The 20,332-nt window shown below is 37.0% G+C and overlaps 1 protein-coding gene across 2 annotated transcripts in view; it reads left to right on the top strand.

Annotated features, from left to right (window-relative positions):
• The window catches only part of SLC13A3 (solute carrier family 13 member 3), a 52,481-nt gene extending 38,238 nt beyond the window's left edge, over positions 1-14,243 (top strand). For both annotated transcript variants that reach the window (XM_070940026.1, XM_070940027.1), the window contains 5 exons: positions 166-263; positions 5,382-5,494; positions 6,591-6,752; positions 8,258-8,395; positions 13,146-14,243. In XM_070940026.1, the coding sequence (XP_070796127.1) occupies positions 166-263; positions 5,382-5,494; positions 6,591-6,752; positions 8,258-8,395; positions 13,146-13,337 (703 nt within the window). In that variant the 3' untranslated portion in view covers positions 13,338-14,243. The remainder of the gene's footprint in view (positions 1-165; positions 264-5,381; positions 5,495-6,590; positions 6,753-8,257; positions 8,396-13,145) is intronic.
• Positions 14,244-20,332: the final 6,089 nt, after the last annotated feature.

Below are 20,332 nucleotides of genomic sequence, written 5' to 3'. Positions count from 1 at the left end.
TCATGCTTTCTCCAATTTGTAATTTTAGGTTCCAATTAATTTTCTAATTTAGGGCAATAATTTGCAGGGTTTTAAAAAAATAATTATAAACTGTAAATGTTCATGAACTTATTCTTTGATAAAATCTGGTTTGCTTATGTAGAATCTTCTTTCCATTTCTGTTAGGTTTGTCTCAGATGCAGTTACTGGAATCACAATAGTGACAATACTGTTCTTCTTCCCAGCAAAAAAGCCATCTCTTAAATGGTGGTTTGATCTAAAAGGTAAATTGCTGGTTTACCAAAGTTTGTTCTCAGATCTCATATTTTTAAATTCTCTCTAGAGTGTATTGAAACACTGGCTTCCACAGCCCTATAGAAAAGGTTGACTGATACATTTCTCTTTTTTAAACTCATTTATCCTATAGAGTATTAAAAACATTCAGTTACTTAGCACTTAGCACCTGCAAGATTAGCACAGATGTTCCCCAATGTACACCCAAATTGTTGGAAATGCGGTCATGGTCAGGGCACCTTCTTTCATATGTGGTGGACATGCCCCGAAGCAAAAAGATACTGGAGCAAAATTCGGAGATGGTTGAAAGACATACTCAAAGAAGAAATTGATTTGAACCCAGAAATATTTCTCCTGGGAATGGTAAAGAAAGGGCATGGAAAGGAAAAGGTCCACCTCCTAATACACATAACTACAGCTGCCAGACTGGCGTACGCTCAATACTGGAAAAAGAAAGACCTACCACCAGATGACCTTATAATTAGCAAAATATTAGAGTGTGCAGAGATAAGTAAATTAACATACGAGATAAGTGATGATGAAAATTCAGATTACGATATGATATGGGGAAGATGGTACGAATGGATAAATGATAGAATCAAGGAAGGAGTTAAAGGTGCGGAAATTAATTAGAAATGTATAGTATAAATGATACCAGATATTTTTTCATGTATATATGTACAAACACTGCGAATCCGATGTCAAACAAAATTGCTATTATATTTTATTTGTCTTAAAAAAAAATCAATAAAGTATATATATATAAAAAAACATTCAGTTAGGCAAAGAGGGACGAGGGAAAACACTTATTGATATTAGGACTGTGCCTCACTTTGGACTGGAAAGGAAAAGGGTGCCTTGGAGCAGGGGTCTCCAACCTTGACAACTTTAAGACTTGTGGACTTCAACTCCCAAAGCTGGCTGAGGGATTCTGGGAGTTGAAGTCCACAAGTCTTAAAGTTGCCAAGGTTGGAGACCCCTGCCTTGGAGTACACAGAGGCTTTCACATAGCACCTTTCAGCACTTTGAAAACAACTATATCTTCCCCCAGGATCACATGGTTGCCTTCTATAATGTGATCCGGGGGCGGGGGGGGAGAGGGGGGATCTCATTTGGCTTAAAGAGATATAGGCAGATGTTATGAAGGATCCATGGTGCTCTCTGAGCTTGCTCTTTGGCATTATAGCAATACCCCAATCAGGAAACTGCCAAAGAGCCATTGGTAAACAGCCCAACAGCCTAGGGTTAGGGTCCAGATCCCTAATCCCTAAAACCGCCCCTTCCCACACAGACAGGCAAGACACCAGAATATCAACTGACAACAAACAGCACTCCCTACTAGCACTGTTGTTGTTACCTAGTGAGGGTAATGAAACATCTGCAAGAAAACAAGCAAGCTCAGAGAACACCAAGGATCCCTCATTTCAACCTTGAACTACAAATCAGAGGTGGTATTCAGCAGGTTCTGACAGTTCTGGAGAACAGGTAGTGGAAATTTTGAGTAGTTCGGAGAATCGGTAAATACCACTTCTGACTGGCCCCGCCCCCATCTAGTCTCTGCCTCCCGAGACCCAGCTGGGAAATGGGGATTTTGCAGTAACCTTCCCCTGGAGTGGGGTGGGATTGGAGATTTTACAGTATCCTTCCCCTGCCTCGCCCACCAAGCCACACCCACAGATCTGGTAGTAAATTTTTTTGAATCCCACCACTGCTACAAATATTCTCCTTTATTGGTAGGCAGATGTTATGCACACTCACTAGAGTAGAATAGAATTCTTTATGGGCCAAGTGTGATTGGACACACAAGGAATTTGTCTTGGTGCATACACTCTTGGTGTACTTAAAAGAAAAGATATATTAGTCAAGAATCATAAGGTACAACACTTAATGATAGTCATAGGGAAACAGTCAATATAAATCTTAAGGATACCAGCAACAAGGTTACAGTCATACAGTCATAAGTGGGAGGAAATGGGTGATAGGAACGATGAGAAGATTAGTAGTAGCGCAGACTTAGTAACTAGTTTGACAGTGTTGAGGGAATTATTTGTTTAGCAGAGTGATGGCATTTGGGAAAAAACTGTTCTTGTGTCTAATTGTTCTGGTGTGCAGTGCTCTATAGCGTCGTTTTGAGGGTAGGAGTTGAAACAGTTTATGTCCATGATGCGAGGGGTCTGTAAATATTTTCACAGCCCTCTTTTTGACTTGTGCAGTATACAGGTCCTCAATGGAAGGCAGGTTGGTAGCAATTGTTTTTTCTGCAGTTCTAATTATCCTCCAAAGTTTGCTCTAAAGAATCTTGAGGAGGGAAGAACAATGAAGATCCAGAATGGGTGACTGTCAATGACAGTGGATTCAGAAGGGGTGACTGTCAATGACAGTGGATTCAGAAGGGGTGACTGTCAATGACAGTGGATTCGTTGATAATGTGTTCTGTCAGGTGCCAATTTCCCTGTTCACCACAAAGCACCAAGTTCTCTGCTTTTTTCAGCACAGACTGTGGAGGACAATGGAAGTAATGGCTTTTGAAGATCCTTCCTTTAGTTCCCCAAATATAATTGTTTGCCTTTCTTTCCAATAGCACCTGTTCTAGTGAAGTATGTAGACATTGATTAATTTACAGACATTTGGATAAGTAATATAAAGGCAGTGTTGCAGAAAATCACGTGACTTGGCTAACTTTGTCCTCAGGATAAGGGAGAATTGTAGTAATGACACAAAACAGCTATTTCAATTGTTTTGCGAGATGGATATAAATTGGACAAACAAATACACAAATACATAAATGTGCTTACTCTAGTAATAAGAATTCTCTTAGGTAACAGGATGCCTTGCCTTGCAAAAATCCATTTATAAACCTTTACTGATAAGGTTTGGATTATTTGTTGCCCTAAGTGTTATGTTTGAACTGTGAGTAGAAAATTAACCCTCTAGATCCAAAGTGCGAACTATTTTTTTAAATGCCCACTGAATGGGCATTAGATTTTTTTAAATACTTTTTTATTTGAAGCAAAGAAAACATCAAGTTCAAAACCTCAAATAGCAAATAAGCAATAAGCAAGTGATAAAAGCAAAGCCAAAAAAGTGATTTCAAAGACAAATGTAAAAATGTTGCTCATACATATTCAATATTTCTATTCTGATATTTGCATAGACAAAGGTCACCAGATAAACATTGAAGTTACAGCATTTCTGCACACTACATACTAAAATATACAGTATTTGACTGAAAGGATAAGATTACAGATTGAATTAGTTGGATTTCTCCATTTTTTCTTTGCAGCAAGTGACGAATCACATTTACTGGAAGAAGTGTATTTATGTAATTACACATGTATTCATGCTATGTTTGACCAGAAATTGCAATATGGTAGATTTTCTGATCCATGTTTTGCATAAGCTGAAATTGTTTCAGTAAAAAATGCTCTTATATATCATAGTGATAGGTTTACTATCTGGTATCCTATCAGATAGTCAGGTTTACTATCTGGTATCCTGTATTCCTTGTTTCTAGCCAAAACAGCCAATGATTGAATAAGCTGATTGAATGGGTGCTAATTATGGAAATTATAGCTCATCATATTTGGAATGCAACAGTATGGTGGTTTAAAAAATGAATTAAATGATATGCTTCTATTTTCTTTTACTTCTGGGGCTTTTTAGGCCCAATCCATGTATTACTTTTCAGTGTTTTTGTAAGTCTGAAATGCTGGTGTTAACATTACCATTTATATTATGCTAAAAAGCTCTGTCCTCCCAAGAATTTGTATCAAATCAATTCCTGGTTCATTGGTCTGTGAAATTTTGATTCGCATACCTATATCTCATATATAAAATATGATAAATGGGTTTCTTTAATGGAAGATAGTTCATGACATAAGAGATGCCCTTTACTGTATAATAGGATAGTAATTCACAGTTTAGCATCAAGAACTCAGCTCTCCCTTCCCCTCCCACCTGACATAGCCATGAGGATTCCAGAGGATTTGCTCTTATATTTGCTTAGACACTGTTTATCATGTTGCCTGAACTAGGAAATCATAGTTAATATTAACTAGTTTATTTGAAAGGAGCCAGTTTGAGGCTTGGCAAAAGATGCAAAAATATCTGAAAGTATTATGGTTGCCTTAGATTCAAAGAAGAGCAAAAAACTGTCAGATCAGCTTTATCTAGGCTCATTCACATCATATTAAGCTATTATTTACAGTAGGGGTCCCCAATCCCGGGTCTGTGGACCGGCACTGGGCCACGGCATGCCAGAAACTGGGCTGCACAAACAAGTGAAGCCCCATCCGTGGGATGCAGGCAGCATGCAAAACCACACCCCATATGGTCCACAGAAAAACCTCTCTCCAGAGAACTGATCCCTGGTGCCCAAATGGTTGGGGGCTACTGATTTAGGGCAGCATTTCCCAACCTAGTGCCCTCTGCTACATTGAGACTTCAGTTTCCAGAATTCCTATACAAATTGATGATTCTGTTTGATTTATTTCTTACATTCAATATATTTGATCCTCTAGACATATGCATGAAAGAATTTGTAATAACGGTATTATGCAAAAATGCAGGAAAGATACCAGTTAAAACTACACTAGACTATGCATGACCTGTTGGGACATCCTTTCAAAGTTATTTCTTTACCTAAAGAGAGAAACAGAATGATCATGGATAGGCAAAAAGCAATAGCAGCGGAAGCAACTTCTCAGTTTCTGCTGGCCTCCCCATTGTCTTTGCTTGTGGGAAGCTAGCATGGATTGTCAGAAATCTCGATCACTGACTGTGACTACAACAATGTGAACACAACTGGTATGAAGATCCTTGAAATTTCAATTACATTGGAATAATGGGTCCTCGATTTTGTATGCATTGTTTAAGTTAGCTTGCAAAAAAATATGCAAAAAAATAAAAATAAAAATTGTGCTACATTAGGACTGTAACTTCCATCACTCCTAACCACCATTATCTCTGGGCTGACTGGTTAAGGATGCTGGGACTTGTACTCCCAAAACATCTAGATAATCCCAACATATCTGGAGGTTCTAGGTTGGGAAGGCAACCATAGACTGTATTGCTAATTTCTGTCCTTCATTACAAACCTTTTCATCTAGCATCAAATGTTGAGAATGAACCTTTGCTAACTTGGAGAAAAGCCCAAGAAAGTGTTCCTTGGAATATAATTCTGTTGCTTGGAGGAGGGTTTGCAATGGCAAAAGGATGTGAGGTACGTCTGTTAAAGTGCAGCCTATAAAACATTTGTCTCTGTGTGTGATTTTCTATAGGCACTATTGTGATATATGACTTTACATTATATTATGCTACATGACATACAGTGGCCTGGTTCACACATTACATTAAATTCAAATCAATTTGGTCAATGTTGGCTTAGTGTGATCTGTTCATCCCTACCATTTATGAATTTAGCTGTATGTATGAAACTGACCACTTTATTTGCTTGTTTGTTCAATTTCTATAGCTGCCCAACTCAACCAAGTGATCTGAGCAGCTTAATATAGTTTGCTTGACTAGCCATAATTCAAAAAGTCCTGCTATAGTGTGGTGTTATATTTGAACTAAAAACCAATTTGGTTTAGTGGTTAAGAAACTTGGCTAGAAGTGGGGAAATTTGAGTTCTAGTCCTTTCTTAGATCCAGAAACCAGCTGGGTGACTTTGGCTACTCACTTTTTCTCAGCCCTAAGAAGAAATCATTTTATTTTATTTTATTATTTTATTATTTATTATTTATTTGTCAAGCATGTATAAGATAACAGATATAAGTATAAACATGATTACGAATACAGGAAATGGATACGAATAAATGGGGACACAACTAGACAGGGACTTGTTCATATAATTCCTAGGAGTCGCATTTAGCTGAAATGCAAAATAAATAGATGATAGAAAAATTCATCACATGAATTTTTCTGAAGGGGAAAAAGTACCACAGTGACTCCTCAATTGAAAATAATCACAGATGACGGTAATAATTCAAAACAGGTGTATTGTTTAAAAACACAATGTGCTACATCTTTTACAATTAATTATCTGGTCCCAAGCAAGCTTGGATGTCTTTATTATTCTAATAGAATAAAGAGATATTTTGCCACACCAGCAATATGTGAGGCAGTAAATATGAAGGGTAAATGGCCATCTTTATTCATCTCCCTGAATGAGTCCTCCAGGGATGCATGTCTATTGTCAGTTAAATGAACTTCCCCAAATACTGTCATTGTATGATAAGAACGGAAGGAGATTTGCAGGGGTTTAAATATTATTGATTCTCTTACATAACTTTGGGAAATTTCTTTTCTTGCTACAGGAATCAGGTTTGTCTGTCTGGATTGGCGGTCGTCTTGACCCTCTGGAGAATCTCCCTCCTCCTGTGGCTGTAATTCTCATCACAGCAGTCATAGCAATGTTCACAGAATTTGCCAGTAACACAGCTACAATCATCATCTTCTTGCCTGTCTTGGCAGAACTGGTAAAAATACTCATATGTATCTTTTGAACAGCTTGCAGCATAAACTCTCTTTTCTCTTATCAATGAGGAGACCTTGGCCCAGGCAGTAATAGCTGCCCTTACTTACTAATTTATCTTCTGGGTTGCATTATATCCTTGCATGTGGCCATCCCTTTTCTGATAAGCACATCTGTAGAAACTTTTTCATAGGACTTGGAACAAAACTTTGAATTTGTGTAGATCTCACATTGGGACTCCACTGAATTTGAAGAAACTTCAAGGAAGGGAATTCCTTTTCTTGATGCAATGTTATGCCACCAGACTCGAAATTTTGGGCTTAGACAACTTAGAATTTTGCCGTCTTCGGTCTGACCTAAGCATAGTACATAAAATCATCTGCTACAATGTCCTACCAGCCAATGAATACTTCAGTTTCAACCAAAACAATACAAGAGCACGCAATAGATACAAACTCATGGTAAACCGATCTAAGCTAGACTGCAGAAAATACGACTTCAGTAACAGAGTTGTCAACGCCTGGAATGCACTACCCTACTCTGGTTGTTCCCCAAATCCCCATAACTTTAGACTGTCTACTGTAGACCTCACCCCATTCCTAAGACGCCTGTAAGGGGCGTGTATAAGCGCACCAGCGTGCCTACCGTCCCTGTCCTAATGTTTTCTTTTATTCGTATCCTTTTCATGTATTTATAATTATGTTTATACTTGTATCTGTCATAAAATGCATGCTTGATGAAATAAAATAAAATAAAAAATATAAATATAAATAAATAAATAAATAAAAACAGGGTTTTATTTGACATTATGCTTTCCTTGAAGTATTCTGTCAAGTGGGTTCCTATGGGATCATCTAGTGAAAGAGTGTACAAATGCTAGATATTATTTATTTATTAAGTTTATTTGCTGCTTATCTTGCTCCTGAAAATCTGGTTTAAAATAAAACAATATTATAAAAGATTAAGTAAGATAATAAATACCTTAAGTAAGATAATAAATACATTAAAATTAGCAAAGAAATAGACAGAATGGAAATTGGATCTTCTAATCCAAAAATCATTTACAGGATGACATGTCCCCATCCAGGCCTCAGGCCAGTTGACAGAGCCAGATTTTCAGGCCTTTATGGAAGGTCAAAAGGGCTGGACAGATCTCATATTGGGGAAATATGATGTTCCAAAGGGTTAGTACTGTGACAGAGAAAGGTCTTCTGCCCGCCCCCCAGCCAAAATTTCTTGGCCAATGCGGTCCAAAGCATGCCCTTATTACTGGTGCAAGTGAGGTGGGTCAATTCCATTGGGGTGAGATGGTTCCTCAGGTAATCTGGACCCATGCCACAAAGAGCATTATAGATAATATCTGGAATTGGACCTGGAAGCAAACTGGTAACCAGTGCAGCGCACATAATAGAGGTGGAGAGAGATATCTTCGGTCCTTCCTCAAAGATATATAATTCACTAATAAATTATCATTTAAAGTCTCATTTTTTTAATTTCTGTTTTTCAAAGGCCATTCGTTTGAAAGTGAATCCACTCTACTTAATGATACCAGGAACTGTAGGATGCTCTTTTGCCTTCATGCTTCCAGTCTCTACACCCCCAAATTCCATTGCTTTTGCTTCTGGCCATTTGATGGTCAAAGACATGGTAAGTTGCTTTATAAGGTAATTATTACTATAACAAAATTACCAACAACACAGGAAGGTGGATATTTATTTATTTATTTATTAGTTTGATTTATATGTTGCCCTTCTCCAAAGACTCAGGGCGGCTTACAATGCTTTAAGCAATAGCTTTCATACTTTTGTATATACCTGCTTAGTAGGGCTTTCGCCCCCCCCCCAAGCGGTGTTCTTTTTATACAAAGTCAGCTTATTGCCCCCACAAACTGGGTCCTCATTTTACCTACCTCGGAAGGATGGAAGACTGAGTCTGAGTCAACCTTGAGCCTGGTGAGAATTGAACTCGCAGTAATTGCAGGCAGCTGGCAGCTAAGTACTACTTTAAGAGCAGTTTTTAGTCCGCTGCGCCACCAAGGCCCCATATCTTGATATCTTGGCCCCATAGGCTCAGTTAATTTGCAGTACCACATGTCACCATAGTTACCATTTCACTTATAGATTGTTTATCATACGAAGCTCAAAATTAGTTTACAGTAAGAAATTTTTAAAAAGCAGTAGAAAATGGGGACAGGTAGGTGTGCCAGATAGATATTTGAAGCTAGTCTGAAGGTAATAGGGGATATGTTTAAATTAGAGGTGCATAGAGATAGTGTTTTGAATTTTCCACCAAATTTGTGGGCAGAAAAATTGGGTGGATGGTTTTGTTGTTCTTGAAAAGAAAAAAAATCCCACCCCACTTTCTCAAGGTAGATAATACCACGATGGAGGTGGTGGTGGGGGGGAAACAATGAAAAGTTCCTTTGCAGATTTTTCATTTGAAATTTGCCTGAAACATTGGAAGCTAGGGAGGCTGCAGACAGCTGGAGCAATGATTTTCCAATGAAAGATAAGACATTCATCATACACTATAAGGGTGTTGGAAATATTTCCAGTTCTAACCATTTTTGAATTCTAAGAATGAATTCTGAAATACCATTCTCTGAGTTTTAAGTACTTCCATAATGACTGGCGAAGCTCGTTTTGTAAAACAGATGTTTTGTATTAAAACCAATTGCCACACTTCTTCAGAATTTCAGATTTATTGTTCTCTCATCTGCCAAAAACCAAAAAATTCTAAAGAAATTTTCCCATCAAATTGATACATCTATTTACCTAGCACTAGAATTCACTTGTTTTCTTTTCCACCAAGCAGGGCTGGCATGAAACCCCCTCCCCTTTTTAGTTTTAGCTTTTAAATTGTCAAAGGGGTTTTAGTTTAGTTTAGTTTAGTTTAGTTTCAATGTTTTAAATTTTTGGGCCACAGTTATTTAATTCTTTTAATAATTTTAAATTTTGTATTGATATGTGTTTTAGTCTGGCTGTGCACCGCCCTGAGTCCACTTGGAGAAGGGCGGGATATAAATTGAATAAAATAAATAAATAAATAAATAAATAAATAAATAAATAAATAAATAAATAAATAAATAAATAAATAAATAAATAACACACTTTTAAAGAAGAAGTGAATTAGCAATGATTAAGCAATGATGAACGTTTCTGCCGTTTCCCCAATCAGTCCTTCACATGCATAGCTTTGATTTACACCACAAAGGAAGCACGTACAGTATGATATGATATGATATGACATGGCGTGTAACTGCCTGGTAGCTGCATATTTTACCTAATGGGAGACATCATAACTTCATAGCAGTGGAATATAGATAGGGAAAAGAGCATGGGGAAAAAAATGGAACAATTCTCTTTCCCCTCATTGCCAGCTTCCCAATTTAGCTACCAGCCTATCATAAGTATAGACCCATTGACATGGAGTCTTTGGACTTTCAAAGATCATGTGTTCACCAAAGAATTCTAAATAAATATGCACATTTGGATAAAAATATTATTTTTCTTTTGAACTGACTAAAGAATATAAAGGAATGAATATTGTTAAGCAAACATCTGCATGTGAACCAATTCTTACAAATTTCCCCATAGTTGGTCTGAGGTTAGGGTGGAGTAATTCATTGGCACGATTGCAAATGAGGCAACAATTTTGGGAAGAATGTGAAAAAAAAAGGAATCCCAAAACCAACTCATGACCTATGAAGCAACTCACAATTTAGGGAGCACATCCTGTCATTATTATTTCCATGACTATTGGAGGCCATTAATAATGAGAGGAAAAAAAAACTATGGCCAAAACCTATTGCTTACTTCTGCCCAAATTGCAAGATGGTTCTTGTGTTCTATGACTATGCAAAGATTTCCTTTTTGTCCATTGCTATCCATAGTCACAAAAATGTTGTAAGTAAAGTATATTATAGTAGGCACCAGTTGGAACTCTTAGGGAAGAACTTGGGTCATCTCCATATCTTTTGTAGCTACTACACACCTTGCTTCATAGAGGTGTGGGGGTTCAGTGGCTTAATGATGCTGGAGATGGTCTCTGCTCTAATGGTTCAAAACCTAGCACTCTGTGGCAGGGTGAACTCTCATCATCGCCTAATAGTTCTACATGCGAGTAGATAAATAGGTACCACTTCGGTGGGGAGATGAGCTGGTGCTATGTGAAGCCACTCAGATTCCTGTCGGCTCTGAACCTTCCTGGTTGGAGTGCCTATTTACTAGGTGGCTCCAGGGAAGAGGGGGAATGATGCTGCAAGAAAAGAGCTGTTCATCTTTCTTTCTGGTGCAAAGCCAGCTCACCCTCCTGTGCCACACCTTGGGAAGCATGTGAGTGTATTCTACAACAGAGCTGGTAAATTGGCATCCAAACTATTATTCTGCAATAGCATTATGATCTCCTGGTTAAAGTAACAACACTGTATGCTAATAGTAATAGTAATAATACAAATTCACCATCAGTCAATTGGAAAAGACAGCTTTACTCAGAACAGCTTCCATCCTGTGACAAAATCTGTAACACCATCAAGCATCCAGATCTGCCTATCCCAGGTCCTTGGAAAAGACTCGATAGGTAGACAAAAATGCCAGACCCAGTTTGAACATCTGGATGACTGTGCGACCAACCATAATAATAACAACTTTGCTTTATATGTACAGCATTAGGAACATATCCAGCAATATGAGCTCTGGTGGCACAGTGGTTACAATGCAGTACTGCAGGCTACTTCATATTTTTATCCAGACAATGTTATGTTTCATTTGTTAGTTTTATTGATATTGTTTCCTGATTGCTTATTTGTACCCTATGACTATCATTAAGTGTTGTACCTTATGATTCTTGATGAACGTAACTCTTCTTTTATGTATACTGAGAGCATATGCACCAAGACAAATTCCTTGTGTGTCCAAACACACTTGGCCAATAAAATATTCTATTCTATTCTATTCTATTCTATTCTATTCTATTCTATTCTATTCTATTCTATTCTATTCTATTCTATTCTATTCTATTCTATTCTATTCTATTCCTCTTCTGTTTATTCACCACGTCCCTCATGCTTTTTTTGTTGAAAAGGAAAGGATGGAATAATTTATTGAAATGCCTTTTCTTGGAAATATTACTATCAGGCTTCCTTTAACTGGAAAACCCTCCTTTAGGAAATGCTAAGTTATGAGCCGTGGTGGTGCAGTGGTTAGAATACAGTACTGGATGTCTTCTGCTGACTGCCGGCTGCCTGCAATTTGGCAGTTTGAATCTCACCAGACTTAAGGTTGACTCAGCCTTCCATCCTTCCGAGGTCGGTAAAATGACCCAGATTGTTGGGGGTAATATGATGATTCTGTAAACCGCTTAGAGTGGGCTGTAAAGCATTGTGAAGTGGTATATAAGTCTTAAGTGCTATTGCTATAGTATGGCTGTATCCCAGCCAGAGCAGAGATATTAGCAAATGAGGTCTAAACAGCTAGTCCTGGGAGAGTTATCCCTAGTATTGGAATATTTACTATCCCTAGTAAATATCTAGTTTGATCTTTGAGCAAGTAACTGCAGTTTCCTTACTCAAAATTGCCCCATTTTATTAATGATCAGGTTTGCAGGACCTGAGGATATTAATTTATCACTGTCTTTTAAAATAGAAAAAAGGAGTATAGTAATTATTTGAATTTTAATCCTTTAGCAGCTCATTTCTTTTGTCTCCCATCATTGCCTAAAATGCACATTTTCCACATTAACTCATTGAATACATTTCTGTATTATTACTGGAGTTTAACTCACCATGAAGTTCCTGCAGTGAAATATTCGTGGCTTCCTTGATCTGGAAATTGTCTGAAATCCCATCCTTAAAGCCATTGCACAGATGATTTTCTGGAAGATGAGATGTAAATATGATAATCCATTCATGAAACAAATAGCTCAGACTATTTTGAATTAGTTCTAAATTAAGAAGGATGTATTCAGGGGTGGGTTCCAAATTCCGTTGCTACCGGTTCGCTCGTGCATGCGTACTCATGCGCACGGTGCTTCTGCGCATGCGCAGAAGCATCCGGGCGGGTGGGCGGAGCCTCCCGCCGCCGCTACCGGTTCATCCAATCCAGTGCGAACCAGTAGCAAGCTACCACTGGATGTATTTCAACTGAACATTAGAAGAAACATCCTAATGGCAAAAAAATCCAACTATAAAAGGAAATATCTGGTATGCCATTGAGTCTCTTTCCAGACCAAGGTTGAACAGCCACTAGTTGTAGATCACGGAAAGCTAAATGTCTTAAATTGAGCAGTGGGTTGGGATTGATGACTTCTAAAGCCTGCTCCAGTTTTATAAGTCTGTAATGAGCCACAGCCTGCATTCTAAATCAAAAATATTTATTCTCTTTGCTTTCTTTCTTTGCAGGCGAGAACTGGCCTACTGATGAATTTGATGGGAATCTGTCTTCTGAGCTTGGCCATCAATACTTGGGCTATGAGCATCTTTCAGCTAGGTAGCTTTCCTTCCTGGGCCAACATCCATATGGAAAATGCAACCACTCTACTGGAAGATGCTCAGAACATTACTTTGAACTTAACTATAAATAAACTTATATAACTATTACTTAACTATAAGTAAAGCAACTTTATTGATGAGATTGGGTGAGAAAACGTCTGTCCTCAAATCTGAGCACTAAATTAAATTGATATTGAATACAGGTACGCATGGAAGGACATACTGTGGATGCGCCTCCACCATAGGACCATCATGTGTTTTTGTTTGTTTTTACAAATCTTTGTAAATACTCATTGACTATTTGAAAGACATAAAAGACTTTTTAATTTTTCATTCAAAGAATTATCAAGTAGCTCTAGATAGTCTTTCACTGTTTGAGCCCTGGAAGATCTTTTCCCATCTTTCGTTGTTCAAATAAAGGGGATTATTTTGCTTTACTAAAGATGATCATTGCCTAAATATAGGCATATCTGGCTATTTAACGTAGGAGCATATTACATCTGAATACAGAAGCACATGAGTAATTAAAATAATGTATCTTCCCTTGAATCAGAAAGCTTATTGCAAACTATATATTCTCTGCCAGATACAGGCACAGCAGGTTATCAAAGCAGAAATGTTTTTAAAAATCATATTATATTGTTTGACTAAGGTAGTGACAACTTAGTTGAATCTGTGATGTTTAGAAGAAACCCGGAGAGCAGATAATATTGATAATATTATAAATCTGAGTTGTTCTGAAAGATAACAGATAAAATGGAAAATGTTTGCATATATGTGCAAATACAGGTGGGAAAGTACTGAATATAGAAAGAAAAGTGTTGATCATCCTTATTTTCTGTGTGATATTTATTGACCATCTATAAACAAAATAGCCATAATAAGGTCAAATAAAGATACTCAGAACTGACAGGGCAGCCAATTCTGTTGAACATTGATAGGAATCTGTAGTAACTTAAATGCTGTTATCACCTCTTAGGCCAGAGTTTGCTTTCTCAAAATTGTTGAAAACCCTGATATGTATTAAAGAGCATGTCAGTAGATCAATACCCTTGACTTGGTGCCTTTTGTGTCTGTTTCTTGAGGCCAAAGTACAGTACCCATTTTGTGTATTTTTAAAAATTTTGTTTGAACATGTACACTCTCTCCTACCAGAATTACACACTTAGGGATTTTAATTATATTCTTGATCAATTCTATATGTGCACGATGATCTCTAAACAATTTCTCTAGTGACATAAAAGCTGAAGTTAAGCTGTATAAAAGAATTGGATATGGCACCCCAGACATAACCAAAAGTTGCTCTCAAACTGTAGTTTTTTTATGTGATAAAAAAGGGGTAATTGCTAAATATATGGCTAGAGAGAATTATAAATGTAATTAATGTTAATAACATGTAAATATGAGTAAAATGAAATTATATATGGTTTTTGCCATGAATATGTCCAAGAATTTTGGGACTCAACGTTCAACTTCAAATGAGTTTCCAACACATAAAATGTTGCCTGCCCACAACTGCCATACACAAGCTTATTAGTCCTGTAAATGATAAACAATTTATTGATGAAAAAGGGGAGGGATGCAGATTTTCTGAATTAAAATGATCCTTTAACAAAAAGCAATTACTATGAAAAATTGTCAACAGTAAGATTTTGAAATGAGAACTTAGCCAGTTCTAGACTTTACCAAGTCCTATTGTCTTATTGCAAACTTGCTAGATTCCTTCAGTGCATTCTTGATCCCATAAATGTCATGGATTTGAAGTAATCCAAAATAAAATGGAAAATAAAGTTGAATGCTGGTCTGTTCTCATTCAAAAATAATTGAAAGTGAAACTTAATGCTGGTCTGCTCTCAATAAGCTTAAGTGACTGGTTACCCTTAGCATTATTCTAGATTTTTTTTTACAGTAGATAGCAATGTATATGAAGGAGATCTGAACTGGTATTAAGGTTTGTTTTGTATTGTTGTCCTCTAGAGTATGTTAGATTCCACCAAAAGCACTATCTGACTCCATATAAAATAAATTAATGTGCTGGGCATAGGATAGAGCAGTGTTTCTCAACCTTGGCCACTTGAAGAGGTATGGACTTCAACTCCCAGAATTCAATTCCCCATGTCAGCTAGGGAAATTTGGGAGTTGAAGTCTACACATCTTCAAATGACTTAGGTTGAGAAAAAACTGGAATAGGGTGTGGCTTCTTTTTATACTTGCCATTGTCCATTGGAGAAATTTATCAGGTATAAAGTAAAATGACAAACTTCACTTGGTGGTGGCATTAGTTATTGGCAGCATCATACCTGAGAATGCTTTATCACAGGTCATAGTCACTATCTAGATCTCTCCCTCTATGTGTCCAAATCATGAAAATGGTAAAAGTTTTGATTGTTGATCTTCCCATGGCCAATTAGTCCTTTGTGGGGAATTATTTGCTGCTTGGATTTGAGAGACGGATGTTAAAATCTGATCAGTTTTTATTGATTGATGATCTGTGTACTTTCAGTGAAAGTGTTTGCGTATGAACATTGATTCCAATCAACACTGTAAACCTGATTCTGTGTTATATTATTATATATGTGTGTATAAGAATTGGACTTTAAGCAAGTATAAGATCAATGTTGAAAGCACGCTTTGGAAGATTTAATATAAGGAATTGTGCTGAGGGTGTATGGAAGTTCAGCCATGAATTTTGCAATAATTAATTTTGTTATTCCTTGCCTAGGCTTAAATCAGGATTTGTTTCTGGAGCATATGTGGCAAACAGAATGCTGGGTTGCCTTTCTTACTCTCTAGGTTCATGCTAGTATAAAAATTATATTAAATCAACATCACTGATGTAAAATTAGGAAAAGGTCAAACTAAAATCATTGACATATAACCACCCAAGCATCAGATGACATAACTCCAGATACCTAAGGTGCATAATTGTGATGACTGAGAATAAAATGCATTAATTAGTCTATGGCATTGTTATGTTCTATGTGAGTCACAAGGAAGGCATGATGTCTAGCCTTTTTTTTCATGAACATGATGTAATGTCCAAATGAACGTTTCTATTAATTTCCACAGTATAAAACAAGATAATTATGTTGTCTAGGCTAGCTATAGAATTGTAAAAGTTGAAAAAATCCAGGCAACCACTAGATGGCAATGGTTGTCTGAATTTTTGCAGGTTGGATCTCAAGCCTTTAAGGTATGGGTGTCAAATTCGATGCGTCACGTTGCCATCACGTGATGTTTCGTGACCTTTTCCCCCCATTCGCAGAGCTGGGGTGGGTGTGGCCTGCGTGTGATGCATCTGGCCCATGGGCCACCAGTTTGACACCCCTACAGCTTAAGGGAATGGAATATTTTTGCTAAAACTACAACACTGTATTTATTTTTTGACACAAATATTATGAAGCTTCTAAAAAATTACATAGAAGAAATATCAGTGATAAACAATGTTTATAAATCACTAATAAAAACAATAAAATGCTTTAAAAAATACTAAGGCATCAGTAATGTCAGCATTTTGAATGACAGAAGAACTTATCCAACACCCTTCTTTGTTAGCTTATATAATGGCTGCCACGCACCCCTGACTGGGGAATTTAAGCATTGAAATTTTTACTTCTATAAAAGCATGTATGGAAAATAAACTATTTTATTTAATGTTTAAATATTGGGCATGATTACAAATGCAGCCATTAAAAAAACTTTTAATTTGGTCTCTATAAACTTGGTATCTGGTTTTTCCCTGCAGGAAACTTGCATCTATCATACTATATAGCTTTTACTTTGAAGAGAGTGGGCCCACCTATTTTTAGTTATGGGTGCAGCTACTACTGGCATGTTGTGTTTGGTGTGTGTGCTTTCCCAGACCCTAAAAAAATAAAGGTTCCTGTGATCAAGCTTGATTCTTGGCAGTTTAATTTATTTGGTAATAATATATATTTGACATCCCTTTCTTTCTAAGATGTGTTTTGTTTTCCTTGCCTTAAAGAAACTATGCAGATATGTCTTTCTCTTTTTTTTTTTTTAGTATGCATTCCTGCTGGGGAATTTTGAGATATGTATTGTTTTGAGCCAGTGTTGAAATTCAATTTTTTTTTACTACTGTTTCTGTGGGCATGGCTTGGTGGGCTGGTGTGGTTTGGTTTGGTGGCCATGGCTTGGTGGCCGTGGCAGGGGAAGGATACTGCAAAATCTCCATTCCCACCCCACTCCAGGGTGCAAAATCCCTATTCCCTCCCCACTCCTGGGGGAAGGATATTGCAAAATCTCCATTCCCACCCCACTCTGGGGCTAGCCAGAGGTGGTATTTGCCGGTTCTCCGAACTGCTCAAAATTTCCAATACCGGTTCTCCAGAACTTGTCAGAATCTGCTGGATTTCATCCCTGGTTTGAGCCTCATGTAGAGGCATTAAGATTGTCTCCCCTTAAGGGTGGGGCCTTATCTTGCTTTAAATGTTATATTAGCTATTGAACAGAAGGAGGCACTATGTACATACTTTCATCCTTATTGTGACACTTAGACATAGATATCCTTCATGCTAGATGTTCTATGTTCAATCCAGTGTTTAACACTTGAACCCACAAGCTTAACTATGTGGTGCATTTAGCTTTCGAGCTATTTTGGCCTGGTAGTCAGCAGCTTACAGAAAATGTCAATAGGGTTGTAACTGGTTGTATAGTGCCTCCTATTGGTCATTCATATTATACCATTTGATATAACATTTCCTTGCCTAGCCAAAAATCCTGTGCTATCTTGGTGGTTTCCCAGTCAGTCCCATTCAGATCCCCCAATCAAATCCAACTTTGCTTAAATTTTCCACTTCAGCCTAGGTTCGTTAAATGCTGCCAAAGTTTCTCTACCACATGATTTATGATGAATGTTCTATAATGCAAAGTATAGTAACTTTTAGAGATACATACTATTGTAGCAAGTATTCAGGAATGGGCTGTATTCCAAACAAATATTATCAAAACAACACATAGAAATTGTCATTCAGATGCTTGGCAACTGACTCATATTTATGATGGTAGCTGTGTCCAGGGGTCATGGGATCACCTTCTGCAGCCTTCTGAGAAGCAAAGTCAATGGGGAAACCAGTTTCACTTAACTGTTACTAATTTGCCAGTGATTCACTTAACAAAGTTGTAAAATGGGGCAAAACTCACTTAACAAAAATGTTTCACTTAGCAACAGAAATGTTGGGCTCAATGGTGGTCATAAAATGAGGACTGCCTGTACATGTACTGTGAAATTATCTTGGCAAAAGCATGGAAATGATTTGCCATGGCTGCCTTCTGGGGATGTAGCATATAATTGTAATTGTAAGATTTCTGGGGGTCTTCTATCTGAGTACTAGCCTGGTTGGACCTCCTGAACTTTCTTCAAATTCCTGGCTGCTGTCATTTTCTATAGTGAATATTTATTTATTTATTTAAATGATTTATATTGCCACTCATCTTACAAAATATACTCCTCTACAGCTAAAAGCAATTAGACACTATAAACATATAAACTCCCTTTTTTATGGCCCTTATTTTTTTTTAAAAAAAAAACCTATAGAATTAAAACCATCACATATCAGATCATATAATAAACCTGTAAATCTCAAGTTCCCTGGTTATTTTACATGTCTGGGGAGATACATTTCTAGGTGATTGGGTCTTTTATCTCCTAAAATACTATCCTTTTAGCATACCTATTCAACCATTAGCTTTAAAACAACTGACAATTAGTTTAACACTAATCCATCCTATTGTTATGACACAACCACCCAAATTAGAGATGCAACTTTTAGTTGATAATCTGTTCCTATCTAAACAATGGAAATGATTGCTAGTTGGTTTTGTGATACACTCTTGCTTTGCATTTATATTCACAATACAATGACCTCTGGTTGTAATTCAGAATTTATGTGTCTGATGTTTGGATTATGCATTTTCAGTCAGCATTGTAATAAAATCACACCATTTGGCCACAAGGAGCCAGTATTGTGTTATACAGGAGGAAATACACTGATAGTACTACCATAGTATACATTTTTTTTCACATGCTTTAGACAAACACTCCAGACCACCAAAATTACTGACCTCTTTTTTTTTCTGAACAAGAACCACCACAAGATGCTTTGATTAACATTTTCTAAAAAGATTTCTGTACATTTGCACTAGTCATCAACCAGAGAGCAAATAAATGAGATCATGGAGATATGTGCATTGAATATATCTACTGCAGAGATTATTAAAATGTGTCTCTGATACAGGGATATGAGAATGTTAATACTAGATCAAGGATGCTGAGAAACAAAATATTTTGCAATTATTAATAGAATTTAAGTTTGGAGAAATCTATTTGGAGAAATCAAGTTTGGAGAAATCTATAAGCTTGCAAATGATGGTGTAGAAAGTTAGCACCCACCCCTCTCCTAGAAGAATGAAATATTTTAAGGAAATATTTTAAAAGACATGATAAAATAAAAGAGAAATAAAAAATCTTAAGGGAGACAGAAACTCAGAACCCCAGCCCCCAAGCAGATATTGAGCTGGGACAGCTTTTAGAAATGCAGATTTGGTAATCTATTACTCCCTGCAGCAAAGTCTGAACAAAGGCAGATTAGCCCTCACCCAAGAGCCAACACAGGGCAAAACCATTAAGGCATAATAGGAATGTTACGATATTTTCAGGATCAGACTCAATAAATGAATTAAGAATTAGATATTCAAATAAAGCACTGTTTATTTACAGAAGGCATTCTATATTCACTGAATAATCACAGATAGAAGCACAGAAGGAATGCATACAGCTCCTTATATATACATGGGGTGGAGCTAGATATGGGAGTGGTTAAATATGAATATATTAAGTAGTGAAGAATAAGTTAACCCCTGATACCCTGGTCATGTACTATTTACATAATGAAGAATAAGGCATTTACTTGTGACAAATCCCCCTCTAAATGCCGATTCGATATACTACAACAATTACATTCAGATTCAGAACAATATAAAACTTGTAATTTAGAAGTCAAGTATTTATGCTGCTTAGAAGGCAAAGGCTTTGTCAATATGTCAGCTATTTGCTCTGATGTTTCGCAATGAACTGC

The sequence above is a fragment of the Pituophis catenifer genome, unplaced genomic scaffold (assembly GCF_029215685.1).
Source record: "Pituophis catenifer annectens isolate HBS135680 unplaced genomic scaffold, rPitCat1.0.hap2 SCAF_3, whole genome shotgun sequence".
In the NCBI taxonomy this organism is placed as follows: Eukaryota; Metazoa; Chordata; class Lepidosauria; order Squamata; family Colubridae; genus Pituophis; species Pituophis catenifer.
The sequence above is the reverse complement of the archived record's forward strand: the minus strand, read 5'-3'. Positions and strand labels throughout refer to the sequence as shown.